Raw genomic sequence first — 13,997 nt, forward strand, 5'->3', positions numbered from 1 at the left:
AGGAGGTCTCAGGTAATTCAGTATTTCTTATTGTACATCACGGGACATAGAGCCATAGTAGTTACTATATGGGTTATAGGCCACCTTCAGGTGATGGACACTGGCACGCCCTAAGATAAAAAGTGCACTCCCTATATAACCCCTACTGGGAGTATCTCAGTCTTTTTGCCAGTGTCTAAGGTGTTGGTCACGATTAAAGATGTGCTGTGCTGAGCTCCACTGGAGCAATCCTTGCTGGGTCTAGCCATGCAGCCGGATCCATTGAAAGTGTCTTTTAGGCCAAATTGAATGGTACTGGGCCTAGTGTCCGAAGAAACAAGGACTTTCCTGTAAACGCTTCTCTTTTCAGAGAGCTGGACCCCGGGATCTAGTACTTTTTGGTAGTAAGGCCATAAAGTTTTCCTGGCGGTGGTGCTAGTACAGGTCCAGGATTATGGGTTTCCTCGAGGATCCCCAGCTCCTGAAGGTTTAACGGAACCCACCGCGAAGGGTGAAGATTGGGTCTGTTGGTTTACCACAGAAAACCCTGCTGCGGGAAAGGTAACTGGAGTTTTTCTAAGAAATGTTGGAATTTTCTTGAAAAATCACTACATTTTTTTTTATGTGGTGAGAGCGGTCAATGTCTACTTAAAAGGCGATGTTTTTATTCGTGTTGCCTGAAAGTCCTAAAGTAGATTCGACAAGTAATCGTTCAAGCTCATGGTTGAAGCGGTGGATTCCACCCTCTCAAATCAAAACGCACTCCTCTAGGGCTGTTAGTGCTTCCTGGGCAGTGCATCACAAAGCCTCCATGGCTCAAATCTGTAAGGCCGCAACTTTGTCTTCAGTCTATACATTTACCAGATTCTATCAAATAGATGTAAAAGGCCATGAGGATATCACCTTTGGGCGCAGGGTACTGCAGGCAGCAGTATTGGTCCTTTTAGTCTCTTATTGCCCTACTTTTTGTTGTGTGGACATCCCATATAGTAACTACTATGGCTCTGTGTCCCGTGATGTACAATAAGAAAATAGGATTTTTAAAACGGCTTACCTGTAAAATCCTTTTCTTTGAAGTACATCACGGGGCACAGAGGTCCCTCCCTTCTTTGGTATACACATGTATTGCTTTGCTACAAAACTGAGGTACTCCCAATAGTGGGAGGAGTTGTATAGGGAGTGCACTTTTTATCTTGGGGTGTGCCAGTGACCATCACCTGAAGGTGGCCTATAACCCACATAGTATCTACTATGACTCTGTGTCCCCTGATGTACTTCAAAGAAAAGGATTTTACAGGTAAGCTGTTATAAAAATCCTATTTTTGTGAACTGGTGCCCAAAACTGAACTGCATATTAAAGATGAGGCCTTACTAATGATTTGTACAGGGACAAAATTATATTTCTCTCTCTGGAGTTCATACCTCTCTTAATACAAGAAAGGACTTTGCTTGCTTTTGTTTTAAAAATCCTATTTTACCTAAACCCAGGTCAACATGGGGCTACTGCTCAAATTTGGGGCTGCAGTATATGTAAACCCTTGCTAGTCTCTGGGTACTGTTTATGGGTTCTTGTGCACCAATGTGTTTCTGCACCTTGTATAATTTTCTGACTGCTTATACATATCCCTTCCTATTGCTCTTTGACACGCTATACCATGGGTCTTCAAACTATGGCCCTCCAGTTGTTCAGGAACTACAATTCCCATCATGTCTAGTCATGTCTATGAATTTCAGAGTTTTACAATGCCTCATGGGATGTGTCGTTTTGCAACAGCTGGAGGGCCGTAGTTTGAGGATCCCTGCGCTATACGGATAGTAATTGTTCAATGATGTACTCTAACTTTGAAATGCTTGTATGTAAACTTCAGTAAAGACTGTGGTTGTTTTACTGTGAAAAAAAACTGTGAGAATTTTTGCTTCAGTGGCCAAATAGGTTCCCTGTTTCATATAGGGTCAATGTAGACTGGACTTAAAGAAGAACTCGGGGGGGGGGGGGGGGGTAACCCAAGCACTGCATGGGTTAACTGCTTGTTTTTGTCTAGGGGTGAGGAGAGCAGATATACCGTATTTATCAGCGTATAACACGCACACCAAGTTAGGAGGGAAGTTTAAGGAAAAAAACTTACATTTAAATGCTCATCAATGCAGCCTTATCAGTGTCCATCTGCAGCCTTGTGCATCATTGCAGCCTTGTCAGTGTAATTTGCAGCCTTGTCATTCAGCCTTTTCAGTGTTATTTTCAGCTTTGCCATCTAAAAATGGCACCGCCGACATACAGAGCCGGAATTCCTGCTTTCGGGCCATTCTTGACGGCCCCCGAGAGCGGCCGAAAGCTGCCGAGAATGGCCGAAGGCGGCCGAAAGCTGCTGAGAATGGCCGAAGGCGGCCGAAAGCTGCCGAGAATGGCCAAAGGCGGCCTACAGGCTCACAGTTGGTGGGGGATCGGCGTATAACACACACCCACGATTTTCCCCTGATTTTAAGGGGGAAAAAAGTGCGTGTTATACTCCAATAAATACAGTATACACTTGCCAAATCCAACTTTCTTCCGAGCACAAGACTGGTCCCTGCCGCCCCTGCAGTCTTCTGCATGGAATGTTCTTGACATCCTCACACCCATAGACTGGCTCTGGACATGAAGACAGCAGGAACAGTCCTTTTAAAGAGTTGCTTCTACAGCAGTTTTCTGATTTGCCTGTTGAAGCAGCTCAATGTTATCCTATGTATATATGCACATTAGGACATTTAGGCCGCGTACACACGCGGGGACTGTTCGCTCAACTTTGTCCGCTGAACAGTGTTTCGGCGGACAGTCCGCTCGTGTGTGGGCTTTCAGCGGACAGTTTCAGCGAACAGTCTGCTGAACAAAGTTTTTCGGAATTTCCGAAAAACTGTCCGCTGAAACTTTGTTTCAGTGAACAGTCCCCTCGTGTGTAGGCTTGTTCGTCAAACTAAGTTCCGCGCATGCTCAGAAAGGATTTACACGCCGAAGTTTGCATTGCAGTGTATAGGACGTCGTTTTCTAGTCCCGTCGTACGTGCCGTTCACGTCATCGCGCACGGCTTCAGCGGACTGTTCGTTCGTCGTGTGTGGCCAAGTCCGTCCATGCTAATTTTGAGCGGACTGTCCGCTGAAACTGTTTGACGAACAAAGTTGAGCGAACAGTCCCCGCGTGTGTACGCGGCCTTAGAGGCAAATTTTAAGCTCAGTTTTTAGAGGCAGTAAAAACCCTTACTGGGTTGCGTTTGTTTTCTGCAAAGGGAACTGCCATTTTTTTAAACCTAAGGTGCATGGACTCTTACTAGAGTATAAGGGATAAAATATGATTATTTTTTTTAATATACTGTATTTCTATTTCTCATTTAGTGCAAGCTTTGGGAATCGTTGGCCAACAGTTACAAGTTTGTAACACAGAACATTTATATTTCCCAAGCACAGATTTGCAATAAATCCTATGAATACGCTACATTCTAAACATCGCTATCTATTTAAATGCAGTTTACATGTTAGAAAAAGCAATTGTATAAGAAATACTTGAGCAAAATATCTTATACAGTCTGCTTATTTTATTACTGAACAATTTAAAAAACAGAACAATGAAAATCTGCTTTTCTTGTAGTCTTTAACATCTTCCTTGAAATGCCGGATGTGTTTGCTCCCCTCCTTTACAACCAGGCGATTGTTTGGTTAACTAACAAGCTACTTAGAGTATTCCGGTGCCAGCCATTCTAAAATGTAGTCTAACGAGAACTGTGAAGGGATTAGGAAGACTTTTCATTATAATATGTTGTACTGTAGAACACCAAATCCTTTATCCATAAATGATACTTTAGCAAAATAACATACAAATCAGTCTACAGTGAGACAAAGAAGAGAGGTTGAATTTGTAGTCACAATCTGAGGAAGATCATCTTTTAGGCCGGTTCACCACAAAAAACGCACTCCAGATCTTTTCCGGATGTGTTTCTGCATGCGTGTTGTTGATGCATTTCCGGATGCATTCCAGGTACTTTTTTTATTTTTTTTTTCTGTTTTTTTCCCACTATACTAGGGTCTAGTGCGTTTTTGATGTGTTCCAGTGCAGGAAAAATGCAGCATGTTCTACTTTTTTTTTTTTTTTTTTTTTTTCCTGGAACTGACTGCACTGGTGTGAACTATGCCATTGGAAACCATATAACCTACTTTCCATGCGTTTTTGATGCAGAACAAAAATGCACTGGACTGCATGTGGTGTAAACTGGCCCTTCAAATGTATTTCCACTTTTGTAGTCACATTTGAGAAAGCCCAGCTATTGTATGTTATACTCTAGTTTATTATATGTAACTATTTACACAGCATGGGTAAAAAAGGAATTACAGAACAAATATTTCTTGCCTTCTAGGAGAAAGTGTCTTGGCAGACTGCAAGTATTTCACTGTGATGTGTCCCAATGGAGAAGCTGGGGACTGTCTCTAAATCCTGTTCTCCTTGACATGCTATGTAGGAGGCCAGTTGTAAATACCTTTGTTAGGACATACAGTATTTAAATCTAGTGTACAGCTGATGAAATGGAATCTGCCAGCCCAGTACAGACAGGGATAATTATGACAAACAAAGCTCACGGCCCTTTCGTAAATAAAGTGAATTTAGGCAGGTCATAGATGATACGATCTTCTTTTCTGCAACCACGGGTTACAGAAAAGTAAATTGCTTGATTCCCCCATCAACAAAGTTAGCGTTGATGAGGAAATCCCTCCCATGGAGCTATTGTGTTCTGGCAGTGGGGACGGGGAGTCCCCATTGATTACTAACTGCACCAGATTCTGTTTGCTCCAGGCTTAGTAAATCTTTCCCAGTGATTTTTGCTAGTTAATATAAAAATCCAACATGTTGGCTATACCCAAGTTGATCAATGGATCGATCAATGGAATGGGTAAAAACAGCTTCCACATAAATGGATTGAATCCGTCTGTCTGGCTTAAGAATTTTTTTTTTGGAATTTGCAAAGAGCATCAAAAAGGGTAAGCTGCAATGTAAAAAATATAAAATAGGCGTTATCCCAATTTGGCTGCAAAAGTAGAAATACACTTTTTAAAATTTGTTGTTGTTTTTTTTGTTTTGTAGGTCAGTGCAGTCAAGAGGGGAAATGCAACAGAACACCAGTTTTATTCAGAAGGGTTACCAGGTAGCAGTTGATTGCTTGACTTGCAGGCGAGGGGCTCTTTCACACGGGGCAGTCTGTTTTGACGGACTTGTTCAGCAGGGATCGATCCCCTGATGAGCCGGCGGATGACAGGTCCTTCTCTGCTTACTGTTCAGAGACAGACCTGTCGGAGCCCTGCTCTCCTCTATGGGGGATCGGATGAAAATGGACCACCTGTCCATTTTCATCCAATCCGGCTTGCCAGACGGCTGGAAAATAGGGTTTCCATCCATCTGCATTTAGCAGATTGGAGTGAATCAGATGTCGGCGGACATGTCACCGCTGACATGCGTCGCTCCATAGACCTGCATGGAGCGTCTGTTCAGGTCCACCTGAAAAACTGACAGGTGGACCTGTGAAAGGGGCTTAAGGTTGCCTAATGTTCTTTTGTATATAAAGTACAGCTATCTTATAATGCCCCGTACACACAAGTGGAATTTCTGACAGAAAAAGTCTGACTGGAGCTCTGAGTGGACCTAGAAAGAGAACATGTTCTATATTTTTCCGATGGAACCAATTCCTATCGGGAAAACCGCTCGTCTGTATGCTGTTCCGACGTACCAAAAACGATGCATGCTCTGAAGCAAGTACAAGACGGAAGCTATTGGCTACTGGTTATGGAACTTCAGTTTTCTAATCTAGTCGTACATGTTGTACGTCACCGCGTTCTTGCAGGTCGGACTTTGGTGTGACCGTGTTTATGCAAGACAGCTTGAGCGGAACTCCGTCAGGAAAACCAGTTGTATGTACAGGGCATAAGGCACTGTTCGTATATTATGTAGCACTTGTAATTTTAAAAGCACGAGTCACACACACACGTTTCTGCATTTCACTTAAAAGGCAGTCCATTTACTTGAACAAGCTGCCCTATGCGCGTTTTGTTGCACCAAATTTTGGCCCTGATCCGGGTGCGATTTTACAAATGTGTTTTGTCACATGACAATTGTTGCAAAATCACACTGAGTTTGGGTATCCATTAGGGATGAAGTGGAACTATTTGAACAGCCAAAGGATGAATGGCACCCATAGACGCGTTTTGCTATGATTTGAAATTGTGGGCAGAATCACACCCATTCTGTCCTTGATTCCTGATCGCCCAAATGTGAATGGGGCCTGAGCCAGTATTTCTCAACCAAGTTGTAGTCTGGCCTCCCCTAGGGAGCTGCAAGCACAGGACCCAGCTTCTGAATCCGCATTATGGGCTGCCATGGTGTAAGTTTGCTGGCCACCAGTGCCATAACAGCCAGTGATGCTTTATGGCAGGCCACACAGCCTCAATCATTGCTATGGTGTTAGCAGCTAGCTTGCCTGCACCATGGCAATGCGTAACTCTGCTCCAAAGTAGGCAGCATGCAGGGCCACCCCTTGCACTCAGAAGAAGGCAGAAGTCGGCTTCCTCCAGGCCTCTTCCACCTCGAGCCCTGCCACATTGCTGGAGCCAAAATGTAGGTCTCTGATGTGAATAAGGAACTGCGTGACTTGGGGGGCATTGTGATAGGGGAACTCTGATGTGATGGAGAGACATCTGATGTAAAGGGGGACTTCTGATGTGAAGTCATTTTCATCAAGGTGGTTGTGTGCATTGTCCCAGACTCTGGTTCCCCATTGATAAGTAACATTTAAGTTTTTTTACATTTTAGTCTGGTGTGACTCAAGGTTTTGCATACTACTTAAATGGTGCCACGACTGAAAAAAGGTTAAAGCAAAGCCTTCTGGGACACACAGGTCCTAGAAGAAGGCAGGACCATTCGAAAACTGCATCATGACTAGCGCATTCGCAGTAGGAAATCGGCTGTGAGGCCTGAAGATTTTACTGCTGGTTTCCCTTGCTTACAATGCCAGTGCCTGCACCCGAAGCAGATTGACAAATCGGAGATGCCAACATCGTGGGATCGCTGGACAGGTAAGTGTCCTTTTATATTAAAAGTCAGCTGCTGACTTTTTCATTTAAATTTTTATTTATTTTAGACTGGAGCTCCTCTTTAAGAAATGCTGCTCTGAGCTACCTATTGGATTTTTATACATCAGGTGTTGGCATACAGTTAATCTGTTGGGTAATTTTAATCTATGATGACCTACACAGTAAATAAATCCCTTTATCTATAAACTGCCATTTATGACTGTGTTGCTATGTGGCTGGAGTGCTTATTGTACCTCAGTAATACTGTTTATTTACTGATTAAAAATGAAATGTGTTCTTTGTTTTCTGTTTGTTGCAGATTGGATTTTCAGCTGCTGATGCAGTTACGGGTCTTAAGCTTGTAGAAAGAGGAGTTCCAAAAGAACACTTGGCTCTTTTGGCTGTTCCAATGGTTCCACTGCAAATATTACTGCCCTTAATAATCAGCAGGTACACTGCTGGACCCAAACCTCTAGATGTCTTCCACAAAGCCATGCCGTTCAGGTTAGTGAATGCAAATGCAGTAATAATGAAATAAATGTTATGTACCTTTTCAAGATGCCAGAAAACCACAGTAACTTTGTATTTTCTTGAATGTCTTAGATAACAATAACCTCAGATTTCGTTTTAAGCTTATGGATGTTTTTACTGTAATGAATAAAAAATTTAAACGGTTATGGGCAGCACAGTGGCAGTGGTTAGCACTTCCGCCTAGCAGCACGTGGGTCGTCGGTTCAAATTTCAACCATGACACTACCTGCCTGGAGACTGCATGTTCTGCTTGTGCATGTGTGGGTTTCCTCCGGGAACTCTTGTTTCCTCCCACACTCCAAAGACATGCTGGTAGGCTAAATTGCTCCTGTCTAAATTGGCCCTAGTATATGTACAGTATGTATGAATGTGAGTTAGGCACCTTAGATTGTAAAATGACAGCAGTATATGAGTACATGTAATAATAATTTAACTACTTTGCTCAAATGTTACACTGCAGCATGAGAGCCATGGCTGAGATGAACCTTAAATTTGGCTGCTGCCTGTCCTTGCACTCTGTTTTGCAGTTCTTAAACGTTCATAAATAGTGTCAGATAACAGCCATACAGTTGTTCACATTTCCTGTAACTACACAGCTTGGTTGCTTGACACCTTTATGCAGACTCAGAAGCGGAAAGACCATGGGTAAGATCTGGTAGTTGACAGAGCACTCACGAGGGGGGGGGGGGCTTACTGAACTGTGAAATAGTGCTAGTTCCCCCAGAAACTGTAGTGTTTGTTTATGAACTGATAACTATAGGGCCTATGTGATGTTCTTACTAAGGTGTTTACCGTATAAGCCTGGTACACACTAACAGTTGTTTTTCGTGCTAATCCAGCGGGTTGCTTGAAAAAAAAACTGACTGCTCCGGTCAGAGCTGCTGTACTAACCATCCGACATTAGTACAGCAATCTCCCCCGCTGAGCTGATGTGATCTGACGGGGGGGTGCCCCCCACCAGAACACTCCGAGCACTGATCTGGAGTCGCTTGGTTTACAGACCGACGTACACATTTTATTTTTATTTTTTTTGAACCAGTAAATGTCTGTCAAGATTCAGCCCATCTGTGCCCGGTTTTAGGGATAGTTTAAAGTATAACTATAAAGAAAAAACTTGTTTTTAGTGTTTGATAGAGTGGAAAGGGATTACAACACCAGCTTTTGATTGTTGGCTGTTTCCCTGTTAGGGAACTTGACCACCCCCCCCCCCCCCCTTTCTCTCTCTATTTGTCCTGTTTACCATTATCATTAAAGTAAAAAAAAATCCCAAATTTTGGGTTGTCCCCAGAAAAGTCAGAGGGGAAATCGTCCAATGGAGAAACTAGTTTTGGTGACCTGGGGGTCCCCAAGGTATTTTGCAAGAATTTCCTCTAACTTCCTGTTTTAGCTGTGGGACAGGAAATGAAGTAAAATTTCCCCAACTGGATACAGATGCCACAAAAAAAAAAGTAGAAGGGTAACCGGTTATAACCCTTCCTTACTCTATCCAAAATGGGGAAAAATCCTGAACTCTCCCTCTCCGCTCAGTGTCAAGCAAGCTAAGAGTTTTATTAGCTTAGAACTGATAACAGACCCTGCACTATGGTGTTCTTGTACTGTAATAATACTTTATTGCTAAGACATCCATGTCTGGTAATCTCCTTAGAAACATACAGTATAAGGTTGCCATAAAACACCCTAGCATAATATGTGAAGATGTCTTTTATCTCAAGCTGAGATATATATATATATATATATATAATTTTTTTTATTATATGTTACAATACATTCAAGAGAATGTACAAATGGCCAAGTTTGCAGCCTAGTGCTTGGTACAGTCAAACAGATCAATGTTGCTATCAAAATAAGTTTCAATTCACTAACCTTTACAAATAAGCCCTAAGTTAGGACAAAACGTGTCAGTTGGGCAGAATCTGTCAGGATGTTGTTGCTCTGAAGCATATAAAGCCTGTTAAATGATTTAGTGGTAGTGCAGCCTGCTTCTTTAGATCATGGACCGGCACGGTGGCTTAGAGGCCTTGCAGCATTGAAGTCATAATTTCAGGTTCAGGCATTACTCTATCTGCCTGGAGAATGTCTGTGTATGCAGATAGTGTCCATCAGGCATCCTGCAATACCAGATGGCTGAAAATGATCTTCATTAGGGCAAATGTTACAAGCACAATACATTCATAAAATAAAAAAGCTATTCATTATAGTAACTATTCAGTCATGTGCTGGTTTCCTAGAGCTAAGTAGGTTCACACATATGGTCTTTGAGAGCAATTTTTTTTTTACATGAATTACAGGTTATGTTTTTGTATTCCACATAAAATCAGGATTTTTTTTTTATTTTTTATTTTTTTTAATAGTAAGTCACTATTACTGTAAAACTTAAAGCACATGTTAAACTTAACAAAATGACTGTTTTCTAAAGCACAATGTACCCTAAACAATATTATAGCTATATTATATAGTAATATACAATTTTCTTAATTCTTTTTCATCCTTGCTGCATCTCGGTGCTGCTGACCTTCTGCATCCTCTTTTCAACTATTTCTTGTCTACATGCATGCACTGCAGCAAAGGATGATTTGCAGTCCTCAGAGCAGGTGTCTTGATGGGGACAACAGTGGCCAATGCTGTGTAATGAGCATTGAAACGGCCACTTATAGTCTCCATCGGAAAGCCCATGTGAAGGATGACAGTGCAGGAAATACAGTTGGGAAAACGGGGACATAGCATAGTTATCCTATACCAAAAGGTGCCTGTACAAGGACCTTTATGACCTAATCTCTGGGTATTGTTTTAATTAAATCTCCAATTATAAAAATGGTTTTTGAAATCTACTTTATGAATGGCCTAATATTGTTTAAAGCAAAAGGTCCGCTCATCAAACCAGCTGGTATCTGAAAGATCTTCGCTCCCATTTCCACATGTCGTGCACCTATCTGAGAATTATGGAAGTTAGGCTTACCTCTCTCCCCACGACAACATCCTGGGACATGTCCCAGGAGGCTGTGGGACTAGTTTAAAAGTACAGCAGGATCTTGCGCCTGCACAGTGGGGAGCTGGCTGTCAAACAGCAGGAAGTCACAGCCATTCCCACAGCGAAGATGGGTCTACGGATCCAAGGACCGGTATAGGACCATCACAAGTGAGGACAGTGCTTGGCTCATGGACCGATGAGTGCTTATTAAAAGTCAGCAGCTGCAGTATTTGTCTGTGTCTGAGGACATGTGTATACTGTGGGAGGTTAGCTTATGGGGATCACCTTTTATGAACGACAGTCAGCAAACGGGCACTTTCTTAAAAATCTGACTGATGCCAGGTTTATTTACAGGAGGTTTGCAATATAAACAAAACCGTAAATGAAATCCTTGCCATCCAGCGCTAACTAAACAAATAATCTCCTCTCTCTACAGTACGGGGCTGGTCCCCGTCGCCCACAAAACATGCAGTAAAGCAAACCTTTTAGTTCAACACCAGACCTCTTCTCACTCAGGTTCCTTCCTGAGTCTCAAAACCAGAGCACTGCTGTGCTCTCTTCCTGTATATTTAAAGTCCAGTGGACCCGAACATCTAGACCGGAACCCAGCCTGCCACAGAGGCTGGAAAAAAACGGGCCGGATTCCGGTTTAGTCCCTTGCAATGGAACGAACGCGAGGTGAAACTTACCTATTATCATGCATCTTGCCTCGCATACCGTCACATATCCTCCCCCTGTTGCTGAGCACTTGACCCAACCAGACAATGCACGCTAGAGAGGGCATCTGCGTTATTTTGGAATTTTCCCAGCCTGTGCTCCACCGTAAACCGAAAGGGTTTTAAAGCCAGGAACCACCTTGTCACACAGCCATTTTAGGGGAGCATGGTCAGTGACCAGTTTAAACGACCTCCCCATTAGGTAATACCTCAGGGAGTCTAAGGCCCATTTAATGGTGAGACACCTTTTCTACGATGGCATGGTTCTTTCCGTGCTTGTTCAGCTTCCGGCTCAGGTATACACCTGGGTGCTCCTCACCATCCCTGTTCTATGATAGTACAGCCCCTAGGCCCACATCAGAAGCGTCCGTCTGTACGTCAAACTCCTTGCTGAAGTCCGGGGCCACTAGTACTGGTAACCTACAAAGTGTCTGCTTTAAATTCTGAAATGGCTCCTCTGCTTCGGGATTCCACTTGACCATGACCGACCCTCTACTCTTGGTCAGGTCAGTCAGAGGGGCAGCCATGGTGGCAAAGTTTGTTATGAACCGTCTGTAATACCCCTAATGCCCACGAAGGCCCTCACTTGTTTTTTATTGATCGGTTGGGACCAATTTTTAATTGCCTCATCCTTATTGGTCTGTGGCTTGACCACTCCCTGGCCAATAATGTACCCAAGGTATTTGGCCTCCTCCAGACCTATGGCACATTTTTTTGGGTTAGCCGTAAGACCTGCTTCCCTAAGGGAATCTATCACCGCTTGTATACGGAGCAGGTGCGATTCCCAATCTGGGCTGTGGATGACCACATCGTCCAAATGTACAGCCGCGATGTGGTCTCAAGGTTTTGTCCATCATTTGCTGGAATGAAGCAGGGGCTCTGTGCAGACCAAACGACATCCGATTATACTGAAAGGGGCCCCCAGGAGTGGAAAAGGTAGTCTTCTCCTTGGCCGATTTGCAGTTAGTGGTATTTGCCAATAGCCTTTCCTTAGGTCTAGGGTTGTTATGGGCATCGGGTACGCATCGAACTTGAACACACTGAGTTTCTTGAAGTCGTTACAAAACCTAATAGTACCATCAGGTTTTGGGACCAGCACTATGGGGCTCGACCACTCACTGTGGGAGTCTTCTATCACGTCCAACTCTAACATATTTTTTTATTTCCTTCATGACTGCCTCTTGTCTGGCCTCTGGGATTCTATACAGTTTTACATTTACGCGAACCCCTGGTTCCGTCACTATGTCATGTTTGTCTGTCCGGGTAAGGGGGAGCAAAAGTCTCTATTTTTATGCACAAACGCCCTAACGTCACTTTGTTGTGCCACGGACAGGGTATCTGTTATGGGGACGTCGGGTGGTACCCGGTCTGTTAGAGATGGGGACGTGGCCAGTAAGGTTTCTCTGTCTTTCCAGGGCTTTAAGAGATTCACATGGTAAATTTTTGGTGTGGTTTCCTTTTCCCTGGCTGGTAGACTTTGTAGTTTACCGCCCCCACCCTTTCGACAACCTCAAAAGGACCACTTGGCTAGGAATTTTACTTTCCACTGTGGGAACCAGTACCAACACTCTGTCCCCGGGGCTGAAAGTACAGACCTTGGCATCCGGGTCAGAGACCCACCTCTGGGCCTCCAAGGCTCGCTCCATATGTTCACAAACCAGGGGTAGGACAGCTGCGATTTGATCCTGCATCAAGGAGACATGCTCTATGATGCTTCTATATGGGGTGGCTTCCCCTTCCCATGTTTCTTTGGCAACATCTAGCAGCCCCCTGGGATGTCTACCATACAAGAGTTCAAAGGGAGCCTGTGGATGGCTGCGGAACCTCGCGTATGGCAAACATGAGATATGGTAGCAAAAAATGCCAGTTCCTCCCATCTTTGTCGACCACCTTTTTCAGCATACTTTTCAAAGTTTATTAAATCTTTCAACCAGACTATCCGTTTGGGGGTGGTAGACAGAAGTATGGAGATGAGAGGTTTTGTATAGTCTACACAGTTCCGTGGGTAACCGTAGACATAAATGGGGTGCCCTGATCAGTTAAGATCTCTTTTGGGATCCCCACTCGACTAAATACCTAAACCAATTCCATGGCGATAGCCTTAGCGGAGGTGTTGCGCAAGGGTATGGCCTCAGGATAGTGCGTTACATAGTCTAGGATCACCAGAATATGCTGGTGACCCCAGACAGATTTCACAACCGGCCCCACCAGGTCCATGCCAATCCTCGCAAGGGGGACCTCGATTATTGGTAGAGGGACAAGAGGGCTGCAAACATGGGGTGACGGTACCGACATTTGGCACTCGGGGCACGATTCGCAGTACTCCTTGACATCTGCATGCAACCTGGGCCAGAAAAATCTCTGGGCGATTCTCTCCCTGGTTTTTTCGATACCGAGATATCCCCCCCATTACATGACCATGGGCCAGGTCTAGTACCACCCTGCGGAAGGGTTTAGGAACCAGTAGCTGTTCTATCTCGTCCTCTCCACGTTTTACCACTTGATACAATAAATTTGTTTTTAATGGCCATGTAGGGGAAAGACACCCTCCAGTTAGAATCTACGGGTTCCCCATCCAACATCTTAATGTTTTCCCTGGCTCTCAGGGTGGTATCTCGCAGTTGCTCGGTACAGAAATCCTCTCACCTGACCTCTAAGTCGGCTTCCACATTCTGGCTACTCTCATTGTCAGGGTCAGAGGTGTTCTCCTGTTAATTACC

At 43.9% G+C, this 13,997-nt stretch overlaps 1 protein-coding gene across 1 annotated transcript in view; it reads left to right on the forward strand.

The window, feature by feature from the left end:
- Positions 1 to 13,997, forward strand: part of SLC33A1 (solute carrier family 33 member 1) — a 45,993-nt gene that overhangs the window by 15,994 nt on the left and 16,002 nt on the right. The window contains exon 4 of the mRNA XM_077488111.1: positions 7,382 to 7,566. Within this exon, the coding sequence (XP_077344237.1) occupies positions 7,382 to 7,566 (185 nt within the window). The remainder of the gene's footprint in view (positions 1 to 7,381; positions 7,567 to 13,997) is intronic.

The sequence above is a fragment of the Lithobates pipiens genome, unplaced genomic scaffold, assembly GCF_037356315.1.
Source record: "Lithobates pipiens isolate NorthernLeopardFrog02 unplaced genomic scaffold, aLitPip1_a1.2 Scaffold_18, whole genome shotgun sequence".
Lineage (NCBI taxonomy): Eukaryota > Metazoa > Chordata > Amphibia > Anura > Ranidae > Lithobates > Lithobates pipiens.